The sequence below is a fragment of the Phalacrocorax aristotelis genome, chromosome 4, assembly GCF_949628215.1.
Source record: "Phalacrocorax aristotelis chromosome 4, bGulAri2.1, whole genome shotgun sequence".
Taxonomy (NCBI): domain Eukaryota; kingdom Metazoa; phylum Chordata; class Aves; order Suliformes; family Phalacrocoracidae; genus Phalacrocorax; species Phalacrocorax aristotelis.
The window spans coordinates 71,956,294-71,978,840 of NC_134279.1; the positions used below are offsets into that span (position 1 = coordinate 71,956,294).

Consider the following 22,547-nt stretch of genomic DNA (forward strand, 5'->3'; position numbering starts at 1 on the left):
GCCAGTCCACATAGCACAGACCTGAATTCTCTCCTGAGCAGCCAAACAGTGACAACACGAGTGATGGGCATATGTTTGTCCTCTGAGAGTAGTATCAGTCTTGCAGTATTTTAGGCCCGAGTTTAGGAAGACAGTGTCATTTAAAGGAGCACTTAGCAGAAGTGCAATGAACTGTAAATTCTGTGACATGTGTGACATGACAAAATTATTTGGCTGGACTTCTAAACCCTTTCCCAAATTCAGCTCAGTAATCTGCTTCATTAAGCATGCATCTAATTTTGCAGTATAGGATGTTAGTTCTAGACATGCTGGTAGCTCTGTACAATGCAGTACAACTCTGCAAAGGTCTTGAAGGCCTTATGGTTGACACTCAGAGGGTTGTGAAGCCGGTCTAAACCAATTTATTTTACTGTATAATTACATAGGCTAGAAGTTCACTGGATAAGTGGTAATTTGCTAAAACAGCAATATTCAGTTGTTTGCAATCATATAAATATCATTCCAGATCTTGGGCTGCTCTGCATTGTTATGTTAGTTAATGTCCAGCTGCAATAAGACAAGAGTGATGGTTTCTGTGCCATACAACTTGGTTAGTGGTCTGGGGTGTCTTATTTTAAGGTGGCACTTTACTGTGGAAATTTAGTATTATCTCTTTTAAGAAACACAATTTCTGTGCAGTAAAATCCTTGTCATGGGTGTAGTGGTTTTACTGTAACTATTGCAATTGAGTCAAAATACCTGGCTGGGGCTGGAAATGCTGTTGTGATTCAGGAAATGGTTATAACCATGTGTCCTGTCTATTTTGGTTCTGGCCATTTAAAATATTTTTGATATATTTTCCTTTTAGGGTGATGTATTGAATACCAAATACCAGGTGGATCTTGGAGATGGCTTTAAGGCAATATATGTGAACCTTACAATGACTGGAGAACCCATCCGTCACCGCTATGAGAATCCTGGGATTTACCGTGTCTCAGTGAAGGCTGAGAATGTGGCTGGGCATGATGAGGCTGTGGTGTTCGTCCAAGTCAACTGTAAATCAGCTCTTTGGTTTTCTTACTTTTGCTGCTGTGTAAAATCCTCATGGCAGCTATGAAGTAGTAAAGAACATTACTAGTCACAATTAGGAAAAATGGATGCTTTTTCAATAACGTCACATGGTCTTGCAGTGCTGTATGTTGTTAATGCAGAGTCTTGTAAGCCTAATGTATTAGGAGGTCACAGTTAGTTTTGTTTGGATTTGGGAGAAGGATGGTGTATTAATCTTTTAAATAGCAACCATGCCTCAGTTGACATCTCAGGTTTGATGAGATCTTCCTGAATTAAGACCCTGTTGGAAGTCTTAGCAGCTAAAATTTAATGCTTCAAGCTGTGTCTTTTTAGGAACTTCTAGGTGCTGTGTGAAGCAAGTGAACAGACGTGTTGAGAAACGTATAAGCGCCTGTATGATTTTTAAAAATAATCAAAATCTCAGTGTTTCTAAAGGTCAGGCTACTTACTAAAGTACTAGAATCTAGATTTTAGGTAGTTTATTCTCACAAAGTTTTAAAGTGGTACTTGGGTATAACTTCATGTTGGTAGGCAGTATTACTTGACTTAGACTTCTCTCCGTCTCCTTAATTAAGACCAAAAAACCCCATCAAATAGATTTAACAGAAAAGAATAGCACAGCACAGGGAATATCATGCACCATTGCAAGCCTAATGTACCTCAGTCATCTCATAATTGAAATGAAGAAGGAAACTCATAACTGGAACTGAATTTTCCTCTTCCTTTGAGATTCAACACAGCTATTGCTTTGCCTGTTTTCAGATGTGTCAAAAATTCTGAAACAAGTAACATCAAAAGAAAAGATACTCATCTTGAATTCTCCAGGTGTCTGTTTCCCTCTATTGTGAGTGGTGTGTCTTACATCGTAATCTCAAAGCAATGGAAATTGTTGGAGTCACATACAAGTCTCTGCACAGATCCATGCACTTTATGTCAGCCTGTCTGGCAACTGCTGATATTTATGTGTTTTGCTAGTCAGAGTCCTTGAGTCCAGAGCTTTCAGTTCTGCTTTGATTAGCTGATGGAGCCCAACCCATTAAAGCTAATGGCCAATCTCCTATCAAAATCAAATGGAAAGGATCAGAATCAAATTCTCCACCTCCATTTCATTATCTCTTTCTTTGTTGTGTTTGTTTTTTTAATCATTTGCCAACTCCAGAGAGCTCAGATAAAATACTTAGGGCTTCACTGTTACTTTTTAGAAGCTTCTAGATGCTGAGAAGTAGATACACAGGAACGGTAGATCTGTACAGGCAACAGACAGCAAAAAACATTACGTAACATCCTTCCCTCAGGGAGAACAACTTACTGTTCAGAGGATGATGAGCAGAAGCAAGCCCTGATGGAAAACAGAGCAACCACTTTCTCAAAATGTGTTTCTGGTATAGCCTACATCAGGACAACCCGTAAAAAAAAAAAGATGTTAGTTGTATTTTATGCAGTGGATTTACAAATCGCAGAAGACAGAGCTATTTTTCACAAGTAAAATGGCTGGTGCATTAAGAGGACTTTGGTGCCGAAGTGCAGAGGCAGCAGAGCACTGAAGCAGACGTGGTCCATTCCTGAGCTTGTCTGTGGATGCTACACATGGTTTAGAAGTCTTATGGAAGCATGTTACCCAGTGTGGTTGAATAAATGCTTTCTATGTGATTTGCTCTATTTAATTTTTTAGGTAAATTACAAGATTTGAGGAAATCAGCTGGCACTAATTACACTGCAATTTCTATGTTCTAGAGAAACACTAATAGCCATTCAGGGACATTTTTCACTGTGGAATACAACGAAAAGTCCATAGAGTCCTGCTTTCACTCTATCTCCAGCTGATGTATTCCCAGGGAATTTTTTCAGGGACAAATGGTAAAGGGAATATTGTTTTACTCCTGCCAAGTTCTGTTGCTATGGGATGCCCTGTAATGCAGGACAATTACATGAACTTTGGCCTGTCCAGATTATGTTTCTGATCCAGATTGCACAATCTACAACTTGTCAATGAACTGTAAGAGAAATTAGAGTGAGTCTGACAATATGAACATGAGGTGGTAACCCGGAATAAAAGAACTGGAGAAGAACTAGGCATGCATTTTCTTTTTCACAAAACTGTAATATCTATAATGTGTGAAAAATCAGGGAGCTTTGAAAACTCTACTGAAATTGTAGCTTCATTAAACAGAAATCGTATAAGTCAACTTCATTCCTAATTGTATGCACTTAAGGGTGCTGTGAAGCTTGTTCAAATGCAATATGGAACTGTGTGACTGACACAAGCAGAAGGACACACAATAATTATTTTTAGCTCTTTGATATATGGCAAACTTGAAATAACAGTCATCATTCAAGTATCAAACAACTTCCCTCCTAAAAATTTTTGAAAAGAAAGAAACCTTCCTCAGGAGCAAAACCATATCTCAAAATGATCAGTTTTTTCTGGGAAAGTGTAAATTTAAAAGCCAAAATCAAAACAGTGACACAGATCCCTCCAGACTTCTTTAATTTGCCTCATCAGAAGGAAAATCTGTTTCTAGGAGGAACAAATTTAATGGAATTCCTACTATTTCTGAATTTTCCTCAAGACATCAGCAACAGGAAGAGCATTTTATCTCTGTTTTAGCAAAGAAGCTATTGAAGAAACCATTTGTTTAAGCACCCAACATGTCTTGAATTCACGTAGGTGGTTAAAGAGTCATTGGAGAAAACGCAAAATGAAAGTAGAGCCTTACATTTGGATGAAGCAGCGCACGGGCTGGTTGAAGTGAAGTGGAAAAGGAGGGTGTACACAGCTTGGACAACTTGCTCTCAGAGAAGCTTCATCAGTTTAGTCAAAGTGAATTAGAAGTGATCACGCAATGATTCAGTTCATGAAGGAGAGTAAGAGAAAGACTTTGGACCAGTGTTATTTACCTTCAAGTTCTCATTGAGATGAAAGACCTTTGAATGAGTTAAAAGATATTTAGAATAGAAAAAAAAATGGATGGGTTAGTGTTCATTCTGTGTAATGAATGCATGTTGGACCATACAACAGTTTGGTATCCTGGATAGATGGTGCAGCTGAAGTTTAAGAATTCTATTTATCACATTATATTATTATAAAGCTTTTACCTCCAGACATGCTGAAAAAGATATACTTGGAAACCTCCAAGAGAAATATTTTCTTTCAGTAAAGTTAGTGTAGTATGAAACAAAATACAACACTAAGAAGCAGATAAAATCATTGTAATATGCATTTCTTTTATACAAATAATAATGTTTACAGCCTTTTTAGGCAAAATTTCAGAAAGGAAAAAACTTATTTTAAGGCACATTTTGGAGTACAGAGGTTATCTATTTTGATTTGCAAATAAATGCTCCCCTGATGTCCACATCTATTTTAAAGCATGCATTAATGAGAGTTTATCAGCCTAACAGCTGATATTTTATAATGAAAATGAGTAGTCAGCAACATTCTTTTTCAGTTTTCTGCTTTCCCCTTAGCAGTTTGAGATTTGTTAGATTTCTATTCATTTTATCTTTTATTACTTTAAAAAAAAAAAGCTGAGATTGCCTTTTCCACTTTTAAACTGGGATATTTGCTTATGTTTTCTAGAATTGGACATGCACCAAAAAAAGTGCATCAGAGAGGTACATTTTGATGATCCATCACATTGCTGTAGGATTTTGTTTGTGGGTCTTTTGGGGGTTGGTTTTTTGGTTGAAATGAGGTCCTTCCAATTATGCCCGCAGCTTTCAACACAGATGTAAAAGCAGGAGGGGGGGGTAATAAATTCAGGACCTTATGGTGTGCAGGCCAGAGGCTTTTGGGCAAAGAGGCATTAATAAATTGATGGGTTCTTGTTCAATGATATTTTGGGAACTTTGTTCAGCTCCACTGCAGGCTTTAAATTTAGAAGTGGTTCCAGTTGTTGGGAGAAACCAGGAAGTGAATCTGACAGCCATCATACTGCCAAAGAACCCTAATTTGACAGTCTTCTACTGGTGGATAGGAAGCAATCTTCAGGTACATGAATGTTTTTGACTGAGATAATTTTCAATCTCTTTCCAGTAAAGGTTGAGTGACACCTTTTACTTTAATAGAAATACTGTCATGTTGCATGACTTCTTTTAGACCATCTTTCATTCCAAATAGCCAGGTATATTTAGTGGCAAGCAGTATCTAACTTCCCTTGTTTTATCACATACATTTAAGGTGTTATTTTCCTTTATTGCTACTTATGTGGAAATGCAAGTTTCTTTTCTAGAATTGGTTCGAACTTCTAAACCATTTTCTTTTGTGGGGGAACAACAATTTATTCTATTTTATTACCTGTGGAAAAAAACTTGTGGCGGGGGATGCATTTGGGAATCATAGCATTGGTGAATGATGAAACTTGGATTTATGCACTTCCATATTGATTATGTGACTACTGTAAATTTAAGCGCTGTACAGAAATATATATATATTCATTGTATAGATAAATATTTTCTGGAACTCTAAAATAAACTGGCCTATCAAAAATTACGGGGATGTCTAAAATAATATTAAAATAGTGAAAACACTCAAACACTCTAGTGATATTCATTGGGGGATAGAAAGTCTAGATAAACATATCCTAGAGCAATAAATATCCAACTGTTTCTATTAGGAATATGTTTTGTCTAGCTGTGTTGGTTTCTTTTAAGGAAGTTCTTTCAATCACAGATAAGTAAAATATTTTGTTTATGAGGAAGACTAAGTATGACAAAGGAATGCTTCAGATAAGACCAATGAACTTTTTTCTTGTAAATGTACTGTCTACCATAATACCAGCCTGGACCTTTTCATTATTATTGACTTTGCCATTGCTAGAACAGGCACTGCAGATCAATGTAGTCTTGTGAAGGGTTTTGTAATTCATACACATGTGGTCAGGTAACAGGGTATCTCAGTTCCACCTTGGAGGTTATGGTGAGCTGGTGCATTTCCATGGTCTAAGTTGACAGAGTCAATCCTTTTGACCTTGACTGTACCCCACATTTTTTGAAGCAAATGGCTTGCTATATATGATCTTGCAGAGAGTTGTGAGCCTGACTCAAAATCTGTTTATTTCAGTGGGATCTGAATGAAAACCTAATACTCTAAGGATTATTCTAAAATAAATATTTGCCCCATCTGGCAACTATTCTGCTTATAAACATTATTTTTAGGGAAAGAAACATCCTGTATTGAAAACTGTAACCGAACAATTTGATAAAATGTTGATTAATTGATGTGAAACCTTTTTACTAATATTTTTAGTGACGGTCTCCTCAGACACTGTTCTTGTGGTTCTTGCTGAAATTCTATTTTCAACTTTTCTTTTTTTTTTAAAGCCACTCCTTACATTGGACAATTTTCTGGTGACAAAGTTTGCCGAGACAGGTGACGTCAGAGTTACAGTGCAGGCTTCCTGTGGGAGCTCCATGCTTCAAGACTCAAAAGTTGTCCATGTTTTTGGTGAGACATTACTCTGTTAATTTTTTTTGTTTCACATGTACTTGTTTCCTATATGTCTTAAACCAGTCCTGCCACAACTGAACCTATTGTAAAATTATATCTAATGGCACATTTAATTGTTAAAATTAGAGGGATGAACTGTCACTAGATAACTCCATGAAGTTGAACAGTGTGGCTGTATGGAAGGGTTTAATCTGAAATATTTTGTTTCCTTGTAATGTTACTGTGGTTCCCAAATGCTATATGTAGCAATAGTGTTTAAGTAGCAGTAGTGGTTTGGCCTATGACTGGAGAGTTTCTTCAAATTTCTAAATAAAGTAGTTTAAATACCTCTGAGAAAAAGAAAATTAAATTGTATATATACTCTCAGCATTAAAAACAATGTGAAATAATTGCCTTTTATCACAATGTATCACTGTTCCTTTGATGTTTATCTGAGAGTTTGGATCAAGTATAACTCCACTGTAATTATTAAATAACCCTTCAAGTCTTGTTTCACATTGTGACCTGGTGTGTTTTGTTGTGCCTTATAATGTGGTGACAAGGCATAATATACTGTAAAAAAATGTAGTGTCGATGAATTATTTACATTTGTATTTGTGCTGTCACATGTAGAAATTAAGATAAGTGAAAAAGCTTCTTTTTAGTGCAGAGCTAAAAGCCTTCAGATATCATAAAAAACACAACATGATACATCTCTATTGTCTGAAGAGGATTCTGCTATTTTTGCTTTTAGTATTATTTAAAATAATGGTAAAAACCACACTCATACTAAATCAGCTTTTATGAACCTTCTCCTTTCCTAAGACAAATGAATTTAACATTTATGCTACCATTATAAATGCATCCACTTTTTTAGAAATCTTTAGAAGTATAACCTGGCTTAGTGTGACTAGATCAATGATCTTGGCTTTTAAGTGCTGCTTCTGCTCTTAGTGTGGGCCAATCCTGATAACAAGAACAAGAAAGTACTGGTCATGGGGGAAATAAAGAAACCTCTGGAAAGAAAACCACCTTAAAATACAATTCTGTTAGAAGGATTGGGGAGGCCAGGTTTGACTCATGCATTCCAGAGGATCTCCTTCTCTGCTTTGCATTAAGTTCCCCAGGTGTTCATCCAAGGAGCCTATATGGAGAAAGGGAAGATTTTAGAGATTGTTTACTGAGGAACAGCCCATTTCTGGTATTTGAGATATTTTGGACATTATCCAGAGAAATATAGTGGGTGCATATTGTTTATATTTTTTTGAGGAGGGCAGTAGTTAGCCTTTGGTATATAATTTCTGTTCTTATTTTCGTAGCTAGTTGCTAGAATACATAAAGTATTCATTTTACATGAAAAACAGGAACATGTAATGGGCAAAACCCACATGTCTGTGGTTCAGTGAGAATAAAATCCATTGGCGCATTCCCATTACAAATAAAAGAAACGAACCACGTCTGTGTGGTGTATTGTCCTAAGGAAAAATTATTGGGGAGGTTATGATCCCAGTGCACGTATGTAAATCTGCTTTGTTTATTTTTTTTATTTCCTGCATTTTTATCTTTAGGCACAAATTTGATGACATTGACAAAAATACAGAAAGAAATTGAGTGCTTGACAGGAGTGTATTTTTGCTTCGTGCAAGAGTACACAACACAGAGCAGTGGGGTTCCTAAATACTGCAGCGCTGCACAGCAAATAATGCCAAATATATATTTCCAGCTTTTATTTCTGCAAAACTGTTTTTGAAACCTGGTTTGCTACTTCTTCAAAAATGCTTATTTTTGTTTTTCTAGATCATTTTCATGTTCTTCCTCTGAAGTTTACTAAGCACCTGGACATGTATAACCCTGACGTACCAGAGTGGAGAGAAGACATAGGGCGGGTAGTAACACGACTTCTTGCAAAGGTGCTCTTTCAGATTGCTCGTAAAATGTTCCCTCGCCAGTCGTAAAGCTTGAAGGTTAAGTTAATGCCTTCTCGTTTAGAAAAAAGGAGGCAGAGCAAAATAATAAACTGAACCTTATGAGCCACATTTCAAACAAGTTTGAGCCTAGTGTCACTTTTACGTGCAGGCTGTAGATGATGATATTGTAACATAGGAAGTCTAGGTCTAACACAGCCTATTTGGCAATTAGTGCTAAATATTGCTCTCTGGGATTAGGGATAGATGTATTGTCAAATACTGCTGACGCCAAAACAGGAAGAGTAGCTTAAATGTGTTATATTTAGAAGTTAAGCAAAGGATGCTGTGTAATATAAAAGCAAAGGCTTTGTGTAAAAAACAAAGAAGAAAGAAAATATTTATTATGTCAGTTGTGTAACTTTGAAAATTATATATAATATATAGGCAAACAGTTCGTTCAGCTGTTTTTTTAGATGATATTATCAAAAGAAATGTGGATCAGGAGCAGTTGAATCCTGTAGGTTAAATCAAGTACAAAGCCATGTAGCAGTTCTGCGAGGTAAGTGAAAGCACCCCATAAAAACTTTGAGCTCTAGAGCTGTGCTCTTTGCGTACATACATTGCCCGCGACTGTGTGCACACACTGACTTTTTGTGAGGACAATAGCACTGAGGTGCAGGTTGATATTTTGAAAATGCCTGGTTTTGAAATCACTTGACTTTTCCTACACGTGCAGTAGTGCAAATCAGGTTCTGGAATTTTTACTTTATATTTTTTCCTGCCTTTAATTTTAAGGTTTATATCAAACATCAAAGTAAATTCCCGCTTTTTTCAACTTAAACCTGTTGCATAACTAATGTCAGTCAAACAAATGTTCTAATCCCTTATGAAATTGCCCTTGAATTTTAGTAATTACTAAATTGTTTGCAAAATAATACGAACAATGGAATGGAATTTCAGAATCTGTTTGAGAAAGGAAGGCTATGGGAACTGCCTAGGGTATTGTCATTAGAACTGTGCAGCTGCATTATACAAAACATGGAGGAAGTTGGGATTAAAAGCAAAATTTGCACAAACGTTTTTGAAAAGGAATGCACTTGACTTTTGGGGTGGGGGCGGGCTGCAACTATTCATAACAGTTTCAGGAACCGAACCCAGGTGCTCTTAGTGTCACCCTGGAAGACTTCTCTCTGTCCATTAAACACAGATGGAAACGTAGCCTCCCTAAGCTAAAGTTAGCTGTAATGAATATGCCCTTCTAAGTCTACTAAGTGTCTCAATGGCCCACAAAGGATCCTACATCAGTTAGGAATTTTTTTTTATTACCCTAGAAATGCACAGCCGTTGTAGAGTTTTGCTATAACTGCATACTTCACTTTGCCTCTGTCGATGATGCCACTAAACCTCTTTAATGTGATAACAATGCTTAGCTCTTCCAGTCTTCAAAGAGCAGCTCACATTTCAGTTAATTTGGGTTTGCTTTGTTCATGTTTTCGCTTATAGTGGAGTCCCCTCTAAATATTAAGGATCTGAATGCCAAAGACTAGAAGACACGTGTGGAGTTACTTACGTTTTTTCTATAAAATATAAAGCACGCTGTCCTATAGTTTTCCACATGCCTTTGTCTTCACAGGAAACCAATATACCCGAAGAAACACTTGTGACAGTTGTGAAACCCGGTCTGCCCACAACTGCTGACTTGCATGTGCTACTACCAGCAAACCAACCAAAAAGGAAGAGAAGTGTAACTAGTGATAAGGTAACCAGAGCAATGTGTGTCTGGTTAGGACAGTCTTCATCCTGTTTTGTAATCAGTGGCTGTACTCTCTCATTGTCTCAATGCGAAATTGAGTGGTGCCCCCTAACTATGTAAAGATCTCGCTCCCACCTGACAAGAGACATGTAAAAGCTAGCAACAGCTGTGACTGCTGCGTTTGACAGTCTATAGACCAGCATAATCTACTGCTTACTGATATTAGTGTATTTCTCAAGAATAACTAATATTGATCTGTTCTTTAAACAGAAACAACAGTCATGGCATGTCAGCCTGTGAAGATCCGGTAGAGCAAAGAGTGTATTTAGATAACTAATATTTCTAAAGAACCATCTCTGTACTGTCTTTGGAAGCAAATCAGATTTCAGATCAAACAGAAGCAGAACCTTAATAGTTGACCTGTAATGTAAAGAGCATCAAGCAGGTAGTTTCTGCCTCTATGAGCAAATGTTCTTTTGAATTGGCAGGAAACAAATATAGTGAACACAGGAATGAAAATCAGACATTAGTTTCTCCCTACTTATTTCCAAACCATATTTCTTCTATAATAAAAGACCTTAGGCCAGTTGAAAATCAGAAGACTGGCACTTATAAATTATGATATTCATCCTTTTGCTGTGATAGAGCAGGAACAGATCCCAACACTGTGCCTGTATCTTGCAGTTCTAGTCCAGCCAGTTACAAAGAATCCAAATATAAGGTATCATTAATTTTGAAGGACATTTTACAACTTTTTCAGAAAAAGTCACAGTATCCAAAGAGCTGGAGAAGTAGGTGAGACACGGCTTTTCATATTAACACAAAACCAGTAGATTGTGTTTGGAATGGATGAGGTACGCTTTGAAATATCCAAAGGAATATGTTGGTGTTGTCCAAAAACTTGAAGAGGTGTCTTACTTGAAAATGCACAGAGTACGGTGTCAGTGCACAAAATTTTCTGCTTTGTGGCAATGCCGAACCCAATACTGCCCTTCCACTGTAATGGCAGTGGGATTCCCTGGGAGTCTGAAATCCTGATTATGTTGCAGAAAACAGTTAATTTTAGTAGGTTGTTTCTTTAGTAGAGAGCCATTCATGAACTAAGATTTCAGCCAGGTGGGTATTACCACTTCAAAATCCCTTGCACCTTTCTACTTCTTGAAGAAGCGAAGTGCAGCTTCTTAAGGAAATTCTTTCGTTTTATTCCAAGCATATATGGAATGGACGTCTTTAATAATTTAAGGGAAACGATAGTGATAGATTATTCAGTTGTGCAAACTTTTTATTTCAGTGCAAAGTGTTACTCATATTAGTTCCCTTTAAATCTCAACTGTTACATTGGTGCTGTGTTTCAAGGCAGCTTAAAGACTATAATCAGTTATAACCAATGCTGTCTCAAGGGTTTTTTTTCATTTTTGTTTATAAAATACCCTGTGAGTTACTCCAAAGCATAAAGAAGACCAATCACACGTCGCAAATGATTTTGGAAAACTTCTGTTCAGTGGGGGTATGGGGAAATTACAGTATTTTAGCAGGACCCAGTTTCTGTAACAAGTAGTTCTCCAGTAAGACCTTGCAAAGGTTTTCTGAAAATAGAGGAGCACAGAAAGGTGAAAATAATTGTGTAATCTGGAGAACAGATTTGTATCTATGACATTGTTAGGATGGCCTATGTCAGCCCAGTGGTGGTTGGGGATTACATGTATGGAAATAGCAAACATAGTACAACCTACATTTGGTTGGAGCGTAAACAAGGGAGACAGGAGCAATTACAGCAACCTATGCTGTCCAATGATAAAAAAAACAGCTATGCCAGTATCACATTTCAACTCTGATTGTTTCATAGAGCACAATGCCGTAGAGCAAGTCTTCTAGTGCCAGCTGCCTAAATTTCTATTTTTATATTATTGCTAAAGGACACTACTTTAGCTATTGATATGTGCATTAAATTTATGGATTTAGAATTGAATGGCACAAATTTTGATAAAACATATGTTGTGTCGCACACCATTGTAACTTGAGAAATATCCTGAAAATATACCCTAGTAAGTAAACTTAGAAGCAGTAACTGGTTAAGACAACAGGAAAATATTCATGATGTCACCTGTTTAAAGATTTGTTACATTCTCTTCTGTTACCAGAAGAGAATCTTGAACAGGTCTTAATCATGTTTCACTGGAAGGATGTGCTTTGTCATGCTGCTAGCACCTGTTCTCAAAGTCAGTAAGGACTCATCAATGCATTTTGGTGTTTCTTGTACATTTGGAGGAGGTGACCCTGAAACTTTTAACTTAGACATAGTTGTGAAATGGCTTCCCTTAAAAAGAACCTATTTGTTCTTGGCTGAAAACCTTCTAGATTTGGGATATTATGTTATTTCCGAAGGATGTTTAAAGGCAATTAAGGTCAGGTGGAGCACATGTACTTGGGTGGCGTTCCTGTTGGTGTTTTACATGAAGTGTTGTGATGTGGTGCTATTTATTAATTTAGTAGTCTAGAATAGGAGTCATTACTGGTAAAAGTAGCCAGCAATAACAAAGATCGTAAGTAAGTTGGGAGTGTAGTGGTAGGATCCCTTTGGATAATTCTGAAGTTTGGTTCCATTCTGACAAAAGCCCTTTTTTCTTTCAGTTTTATGCATGTAGAAATAAAAGCTGAGATTGATTTAACCTGATTTTAAGAACACAGCAATGTCAAAAGTACTTCATTGTAATCATTGACTTAGTCGCTTAATTTATGCACATCTATTACATGTCTAATGTCAGGTGGGATAAGTCCAATTGAAAGAGTCAATTAAAGTGCATTTCAACTATAGCCTGGAAAGCGGTGGCTCTGAGGAAGATTTGGGGCTCTATCTAGACAAGCAACTACATGAAAATTCCCAGTGAGTCGCTTTGGCAAAAAGGGCAAGTCAGACCCCCCAGATGTATAAGTAAGCGGGTAAGAGTTTGAATAGCATTATTATCTTTGCATTCTTATACCACAATGCAGGAGCCATTGTGTTCACATGTTCACATATTATCGTTGGAAAGGATGTAGAAAAAGAAGATAGAAGATTCAAATGCTGTTATAAGACCTTTAACTTCGAGAGTCTGGAGAGGAGCTCCAACCACTGGATTTGTTTTTTAAACAGTTAGAGAGGTGTAAGCACTGTGCTCAATAAATACCTTGGGGCAGAAAAAGACCCCCATGAATACTGAAACAACCGTCAATCTAACAGTGAATAAATAAGCCAAAACCTTTGGCTGGATTCCCGAGATATTCAAGTGTTTGACCTGTGGCAGTGTAGTTCTTGTAGGCTTGGGTGGGAACCCAGGGGTGGGGAGAGAAATAAAGAACAAGTGTTAGTCACTTAAGCAAAAACCAGAGCAAATGTTGAATTCTTCAAACACTTGCCAGGAAAACATGATGTATCCAAAGTTATGGGACTCAGTAATTTCATTTACTGGCTGAATGTCAGATTAGCCTAAAGTAGTGGTCCCTCTTGCATTGTATACCATGAACATGTGAATGAACCTGGACTGAGACCGAATAACTCTATTTCAGTGGTACCAGCATAACTTTAAAGGCTGCTGATCAATATAGTTGTCGTATCCATTCTCTCTTCAGGCTTATACAGATAAATACTTGGGAGCTATCTGAGTAATTGTCTCGTAAAATAACTGAGGCCATGCTCACATGACCCTTATGTTGAGTCATTCCCCCCCCAAAAATAGTAATAAAGTCACTGGAATGGCTTCAGAAGTTAGCTATTCCTCAATATGAGTGAGGATATTTGAATTTGAGCTTTTGTGTAGTGTGTGTCCATAACATCAGAGAGACTACAGGGATTTCTATCTATTATACTGCAAAGGCTTGTCAAAGATGAACACCATAATTGATAATATCATAAAAGGAGTCGCTTGTGAAGGTTTCATGAATATAAAGCATATTTCTAATTTGGCATCCTGTGGGAAGTCATATTCTAAATTATAAGCCATGGAGTATAAAACTAGCTTTGATCTTTTAGGAAATTACCCATGTTGAAGGCACAAGAAGGTAGAAGGGAAAATTCAGACAATTTGTCATCTGGGGTTAGGATATGATGGTATATTTAATGGTTCTGCTCCATAAAAATGTGAAAGACTGTATTTTACTATGCTCTATCCACTGGAGAAAAATAGGAGGAATCCTGATTTTTTCCACATGGATGGATGTATATATTTCTGCAGAGTATCGTTAAAAATTGGGTATAAATGGAATCCATCCCATTACAGGTAAGGAGGTGAGGTAAATTATGGCATGCAGTTCATTATCAAATAGCAGTTACTTTTCATAGCAAGAAATCTAAAGTGACATCGCAGGTTTTGGTCTGATAGGTTAGAAAAATTGGGAGTTTTTAATATGGATTATGCATTGTGTGAGTTACGACCCAGGTAAACCCAATAGTGCGTGCAAATGACATGCTGTCTGTCACATACTGGATAAAGTAGAAAGAAAGATTTGGCCATAAAGTTTTTACTTTTTCAGCTTTTATGGCTCGTGGAGTTTTAAAATTTTAAATATGGAATTTCTTTAAGATTTCAGCTCATTGTTGACAAATGCATTTTGAGTTTCTCATGATTTAATGAACCAGAGGTTTTCCTTCTTAGAGCACTGAGTTTCTCAAAGTGGAACAGCGTGGAAGACATCTGACATCTGTCTGTTGTATTTTCAGAGAATAGCGGCTATAAAGCAGGCCTTGAATGCACACAACATCAGTTTCTTTCTGAGGGGAGGATACTGGGTCTTAGTGACTTTAGCTGACTCCAGTTCAGGTAAATATTTATAGAAAGCTCCCAACAGACCAACCTTTGAATGCTTGTCTAAGTTCTGATAAGTTAAGGAGGAAATCTTCATATCCCTATATGTATGTACCTATATACACATACATATATTGGTACTTGTTACGTATAGATACACACATATATATGTGTATATATGTGTGTGCAAATATATATATATACTCACACATATATATGGTTATATTTTCATTTGGTACTTGTTAACAGTCACCAGAAAATAAATATTTCTGACATATTTCCATTTTGTCATAGCTCATGATTTGTATCAGAAGCTTCTTGCTTTTTTCTGTGTAACCATGCCATTAACTAAACAACTATATTATACAAAACAGTGCCCTGAAGGAAGAGCTAACCACGCTTCAAAAAAACCATCTGGTGAAGCAGTTTTGCTGCACTGGCTGCCGAGAAAGCAGAGCTCCTTACTTCAGCCAGATATAACTCCAGGGGTCTGGGACATAGCCTTGCATCTCTGCCTTTTAGCTCTAATCTTCAAATCAACTGACATGAAGCTTTCTGTAGGGTTTCCACATTGCTAATCTTTCCCTGAGATAAATGATATGCTGCTACTGTGTTTAAAACAAATTGAAACATTTTTTTTGCGAGCATTTCCTGCATTTCTGCATTCACTAGGTACCTGGAAAATGGTTGAAGAGAGTATGCATGCATACATGTGTGTATTTTGAATAGAGATAAGTTAAAATGATGTTTTAACCAGAAAGTTCAGCTTTGACTTGAACTTTGTCTTAAAATGCCCTGTAATTTTTATTTGTGTATCATATCCCATAATTTATCTTTCTTTCTTATTTCAATGTGTTCTAGAGGAACAGCTTAACTGACCACAATTTATGTAAATGCTGGTGTGATATTTTATCTGTCACCTCTCTGTAGAAGATGAAGCTCTTTTTTCTAGTTTCTAATGTAGATCATGCTACAGTGTCGCTGTGGTACTTAATCTGGTTTAAAGGGCTACCACGTGTTAGACAGCACAAAAGGCTGACATTAAAATAAGCCCATGTTCATTCCAGCCTTTACCAATGTACGACTTTGATGGGTTCATTTCTTGTTCAAAGCCTTAGTTTCTCTATCTGTGAAATTTGTACAGTCCAGCTTTTGCAACACCTAATTAGGGTATGTGATTTTTAACTATGACAACTTTAGGTTCCCAGAAAAAACCCATACTGAGTATGCAAATAATTACATCTTCCAGGTTTTGGTTTTTGTTGTGTTTTGTTTGTTTGTTTGTTTTTAAATTGATCCTCTGTACTTCGGTCACAAGTCACTGATTAATTTTGGTGTGCTGCCTTTTTGAACAGGCTACAGATGGAGTGAAAAGAAGAGGTTGTAGAAACAACAACAAATATTTTTGACCTGACAATTATTATAGAAAAGAAGGATAGAAAAGACAATTAGATAGAAAAGACTGGTCTGAAAGAGGATGTGCTAAGCTGTTCTTTTATTTCTTATTTCAGACTCTCAGAGGATTGGAGGAGGCAGTGGCTACTGGGCTATTGTGGTTCTCTTTGTTATCTGTCTAGTTGTGGTTGGGGCTTTCATCCTCTACAAGTTCAAAAGGCAAGTAAACCTTAATCAACAACATATACATTTTAAGAATTAGATTTATCTACAGATCAGCAAAGCAGAGTTTGTTATTTGAAAAGGAGATTTCTTGAAGAATTGCAAAAATCCACAGCTTTGAAAATGGTGTTTTTCTGAACTTTTCAGACATCAAGATACTGCACTGATGCTTGCTTTCACTTGCTGTGTTCCAAGATAAATAGCAGCAATAGGGGAATTATGGAGAGTTTGTTCAGCTTGTCTAAATAATATCATCAAGAAACAGAGCTGAGCTAAAATATTATTCCTGATTAATTCCTACCTCATTACTCCTAGCAATTATGAATAAACTAAAGCTACTGGGACACGGAGTGCATCTGCAATGCTGATTTGCTTAAAAAAGTAGTTCTATCAAAACATGTAGAACTCTGGAGTTTTTCTTTGCACACATTACATTTTAATTGAGGGGATAAATAATTCTGGAAGTGACCCTTACGTGAAACACATTCTGAAAACTGACAAGGGATGCCATGCCATCCTTTGACAGGCCAATATATCTTTAGTCCACTATTTATTTTAATCAGAGCTATGAGGGTACCATGCAATTTAAAGAATTTTGTTCTTGATCATGAGTCTGTGTTATCATTGTCTATGCTCACGGTATTTTTGTATCTCTGGAGCATTTAGAGGCTATTGGGTTTGAGCATACTAGAAACAAGCCTTCATCATCATAAAATTCTGATGTTCTTACTCAGTGAGGATTCCTACTGGTTTGTCTCATTTTTTAAAAGTTGATTTTTATTTGAAATAAACATAACGTTATAGAAACTGGGGCAGCACTGAGTTTGTGTTAGCAATAAGCTTAGGTAGCATTTAAGTAATAGTTTGTTTAGATAAAGAGTTTTTAAGTCAATAGAGAAAACCCGTTTTCCTAACAACCTCTTCATTTTCTCACTGCAGCACCTAAGTTCCTTAGAGCTCGTAGTGGCTGATTGCTCTAAAGGACAAAGCACTGAATATTATATCAGACTGTCTCCAACTGAAAAAAAAAAAAGCCATTTTGCTATTCTAGGTGCCTGCAGCAAGGAAAAGCATAAAAATGGTTGATGTGATGTAATTATATTATTTCAGTAGCAATACATGGAGGATTTGCTGTTTGTAGTATGGGATCATAAAACTTGTTTGTGCTATCTTTCGAAAGCTGTATGACTTATATCTTTTATTAGCTCTTAAATGAACGCAATTAAATAACAGACACAATTACTGCATGGCAAAAGAAGTATAAAATATTCAAGAAAGGCAGAAAGAAATTATTTTCCTTGAGTTCTTTCTAAAATGCCCAATGAACCGTTGCTTTATAAATAGAGCTTTTATTAAGGAGGAAACTATAGTAAAATTTGCAAATTGTGAACTTTAATGTCTCTCACACGTCTGTATATAATTTGTAAAAATAATTTGCATTTAAATTTTGTGGGGGTTTAATTTAGGTGCGAGTGAGGAGAATTGTGATATATTCAAATGTTTCTCAGTAACCTGAAAACTGCTATTGGCATTGATGAACGACCATGCAGTAGTATTCAGTTTTAGCCTGTATAGTATCTGTTTCTGAGCTATTTGACAGAATTATTTCCTGCTAAGCTTTTCCAAGATGAGAATTCTTTTGGGTTGCATCTTCCATTTACAATTTGATCTTCAAAGAATATTGGCCACCTAGTCTGCATTATGTTTGAAAAATCACTTTTTTTCCATGTGAACTCCTCTCCCAGCCAAATCTTTAATCCCTTAAAAAAGTCCTGTGTTAATAAAGACAGATGTTGAATTGCTCATCCCCATGGAATACTAGCGAACATAGTCCCTTTAAATTCAGTACAGTGAGAATGTAAGTTTACAAACTGGTCAAACTCTCCTTGTTAAGACCTGCTCTCCAGACCCTTCACCAGCTTCGTTGCCCTTCTCTGGACAAGCTCCAGCACCTCTATGTCCTTCTTGTCCTGAGGGGCCCAAAACTGCACACAGTACTCGAGGTGCGGCCTCACCAGTGCCGAGTACAGGGGCACGATCACCTCCCTGCTCCTGCTGGCCACACTGTTCCTGATACAAGCCAGGATGCTGTTGGCCTTCTTGGCCACCTGAGCACGCTGCTGGCTCATGTTCAGCCAGCTGCCAACCAACACCCCCAGGTCCTTTTCCTCCAGGCAGCTCCCCAGCCACTCCTCCCCAAGCCTGTAGCGTTGCCTGGGGTTTTTGTGACCGAAGCGCAGGACCCGGCACTTGGCCCAGTTGAACCTCGTAAAATTGACCTTGGCCCATTGCATCAATCCAGCCTGTCCAGGTCCCTCTGTAGGGCCTTCCTACCCTCAAGCAGATTTGCATTCCCACCCAATTTGATGTCATCGGAATTATTTCCTCAGAGAAATTACAGGCATGTATAAGGTGTTGAAATTTTAATACTGCCCGTCGTTTTTATGTATGAATACAAAATTAAGGAGGAGATGGAAGACACTTTGTGGTGCTTTACTTCCATTTATGTAAATTGATACTCAGATACTCCCTTCAGAAAAGGGTTAAAACTCCTTTTTTTCCCCAAGTCAGAGAAACGTTTATTAATCTTAGTTTTATCGCTACACTAATTGGGTCTACAGGACTTGCAATTGGCACTGGAGCACAGGCAAAGCAGGAGGTTTGTGAAAGATTGCATGGACATGCCATTCTCTCTCTCTCTCTTTCTCTCTCTTTGCTGGCCCAAAGGTCAGTTCTTTACTTTAAGGTTAAGTTTGATACTTGGAAAGAAGCAAGATGGAAAGACTTGCTTGCAGATCAGATGGTGACTGGATTTGCAAGGAGATTAAAGCTGCATCCGTGACAGCATTTCATCCATTTGCAACAAGCAGAGGCACTATTCAGTACTTGTAATGAAAAGTAAAGAGAAAATAGTGGACTTCTGTGTAGACAGTAGTACAGCTTCAATAGAAAATGGAGAAGCCTGTCCAAACTGCCCAATGGTTCCTGAGTTTTGAGGCCCCTTGTCCCCAGTCGTGGTCACCTGCCCGCCCTGCCTGGATTATTTCTGAAGTCATAAGAACTAGGGTTTTAATTTACACTAACTTTTGTCATGCAGAATTGCAAGATGAAAGATGGTGTTGACAAGACATGAGGGACAAATCTAATACCTCTTTTTTATGAATCTTTCAGGGCAATCAGGACAGCTATGATGAAACTTGCTGCTCCTGTTTAATTTCTCATTTTTTAAAAATTTGCAATACCCAGCGCTAAAAAGTGGCATCCCTAGCAAGACATAAATTTCACAGAATTGGTGTGGGGGAGAGAGGTAATCTAAAAATAACAATCCTGCATATGGTTCTGTGTCAGATGCCTCATATGCAGAAAACGAATAGAGTATTTTATCTAATTAAGTAGGGGGTTAGGGGAAAAACAGAGGCAGATTCACGTAGAGGTAGTGGGATTTTGGCTGATTAGTTATTTGCATAGTAAAAACTAATGCCGTCCCATCACTCCTGAAGGAATGTGCATTAAAAAGAAAAGATTAAAATTGTATAATTTTCCACTACTGTACACAAAACTAAACTTGTAAGGTCTGCTTGGATAATCAGAGCTGTGATGGCTGTCTAACTAATGATTAGGTGACTGTAGGTTACACCTGTTCTGATATGCCCTAATCCCAAATACTTAAACACTGACTAGGAAGACTGCTGTCCTCTGTTCTCATATGCAGTAAAATTGCAAGCATTATCATTTCATCTCTCTTGCCCCCCACTTTATCTAATGGCCTATTTGTGCATCCAGTCACTTCTCGCCAAAAACATGCACTCAGAAAACTGCTACTGGAGTCCCCGGAGCTCATGGAGCAACTCCTGGCAATGCCGAGAGTGGTTAGTTGCTTTAGACAACAAAACAAAAAGGCAAAAAGTTTTGAGACATGCAGGGGTTTGATCCTTTCTGATCAGAGTAGGTAAGCAATTCAGATTAGGGCTATTTTTACCCAGTAGATGAAAAGAAAATTTTAAATTTTAAAAACTAATGGTTTTAAAAAGTAATTCTAGCTGTACTCCACAAATGAACAAAGACTGGTTTAGATAGTTTGGGGGGGGAAATTTTCAGCGTGGCAGCAAGGAGCAAGAGGTAACGCCCCAGCTGCTAAATCTGACCGTGGCTGTGGCACAAGAGGCAGTGCAGAAAATGAACAGGGGTGGCAGGCAAGCCAGGAATAATTTGCCTTTCCTTTGCTCTTACTTTCTGAGTATGGAAATCACTGATCTGATGCCTCAAGCAAACAATATGTTACAATGCTCCCTAGTATGCTTCAGTTGTTTAAGCATCCAGGTAAAATGGACTACAGCTGCTTCTTTTGACCAGAACAATATGAAGCAGCTGGAAAATATTTTTGAGAAAACAGGCCTATTTTTTAATGCAGATCTGGAACCTGCATGTATTTTTTCTATACCATTCCATCTTTACTAAATTTGGTTCAGTAAAAACACACTTTTTCCATTCCCTTTGAAACAATGTTTACATTTTTGTGGGTTTCAAGTTGCCATCCAGAAAAGATTTCTTCATTCTTTCAGAGCAAGCCTCTATGGTGTGGGGTCCTGGGCAACAGTATAGAGAAGGCAAATAGCACTGTCTGAACTAGGCAAAGTGGAGGAAAGGAAAATTGTATTTTAGCCACATCAAAGCTGCCATGTAATCATCATGTTACTAGTGGAAGATCTGAAATCATCCTTTTCTGATTTTTTACTTCTGTATAAAACCAGGATAGTACAGTAGCCAAACCAGAGCAAATAGTTGGCTTTTCCACTTAGGTATTTTACCTGGTTAATAGTAGCAAATTCAGTTCTCTAAAAGACTATGAAAATCTTCATCTTTTAGTATTTATGCAAACTAATGATAGTGTACTTAAAGCTGCATACATTGTTTTCACAAATCACCCTGAATCTACTTCAGCCAAATTTATTCATTTTTTTCCTCACTACTATCAAGTGCCACTTTTGGTAAATGAACCCCCTGCTGGGTCATTTCCACAATCTAGAGCAGAACAGTGTTATCTTTCTGCCCCATTGACTTACTATCTCATTTTCAGTCTCTGAAGAAAAGCTATCTTTTTTCCCCAACTTGCTTATAGTACTTTTATGTTCCATGAGAACAACTTTAGTCCCAATCCATGCCATTTAGTTATAAAAAAAACAGGCACTAATTTAATGATCCATAATATTTCATAAAAACTTCCTCCAAAATCAAAGTAATACCACGTAGAAAAGATTTTTGACATGAAAGAGGCAAGTAAATCAGAAGTGCCTTAAAGCACAAAGAAGTCAGTCATCTGAACATTAATCCAAACATCATAAAGGCAAGACCACAATAAAGTATTCTATTTAATGGATTATTATTGTTGTTAGTTTTACTTAAGTTCCAAGAGAATGCTACATTATTCCATATCCTTTGCCATGTGAATATGTTCCTATTTTTTATATTAAACAGAATTTTAATCAAGTCTCTGGAGATGTATGAAGTTGCATAAAGGCCAACGAATATTGGCTCCACAAGGAAGGAATTGAAAGCCAAATACACTAGAGAGTTTAAATGAGTAGGAATCAATATCTCATCCCTCTCCTGCTGTTCCTTAGTGCTGAAAATTTTTAAGTGCAAACAGTTTCGGGTATGAAGAGATTAGAATTTGTGAATACAAGGGGAAAAAAATACTTTCTGGAATATCTTCTAATAGGTGTGGGACCTGGAGAGCTTGGTGAAAGCCATGTGTTCTGATGTTCATTAGTAGTTCTGTGCAGAATTAAGTCTCCAGTTCATATTTTTATGGTCCTCAAAGCAGGCATGAATATTCTTCTTCATGATTGAAATTAAATGCTACACAGAAAACAAAAGGAACTAAAAATGTAAACTATGGAGAGCTGCTCAGCAGAGGTAATTGTCTCCAGTGATGGATGTGAAGCACATGCATTTTGCAGCTGAAGAGTAAACCCCCAAAAGAAACTATTGCATAATCTTTTTCTCTGTTC

General features: G+C 37.2%; 1 protein-coding gene across 2 annotated transcripts in view; it reads left to right on the forward strand.

Moving 5' to 3' along the window:
• SORCS2 (sortilin related VPS10 domain containing receptor 2) overlaps positions 1-22,547 on the forward strand; it is a 590,141-nt gene that overhangs the window by 558,782 nt on the left and 8,812 nt on the right. For both annotated transcript variants that reach the window (XM_075091935.1, XM_075091936.1), the window contains exons 19-25: positions 848-1,034; positions 4,908-5,041; positions 6,373-6,496; positions 8,276-8,388; positions 10,019-10,144; positions 14,835-14,934; positions 16,431-16,533. In XM_075091935.1, the coding sequence (XP_074948036.1) occupies positions 848-1,034; positions 4,908-5,041; positions 6,373-6,496; positions 8,276-8,388; positions 10,019-10,144; positions 14,835-14,934; positions 16,431-16,533 (887 nt within the window). The remainder of the gene's footprint in view (positions 1-847; positions 1,035-4,907; positions 5,042-6,372; positions 6,497-8,275; positions 8,389-10,018; positions 10,145-14,834; positions 14,935-16,430; positions 16,534-22,547) is intronic.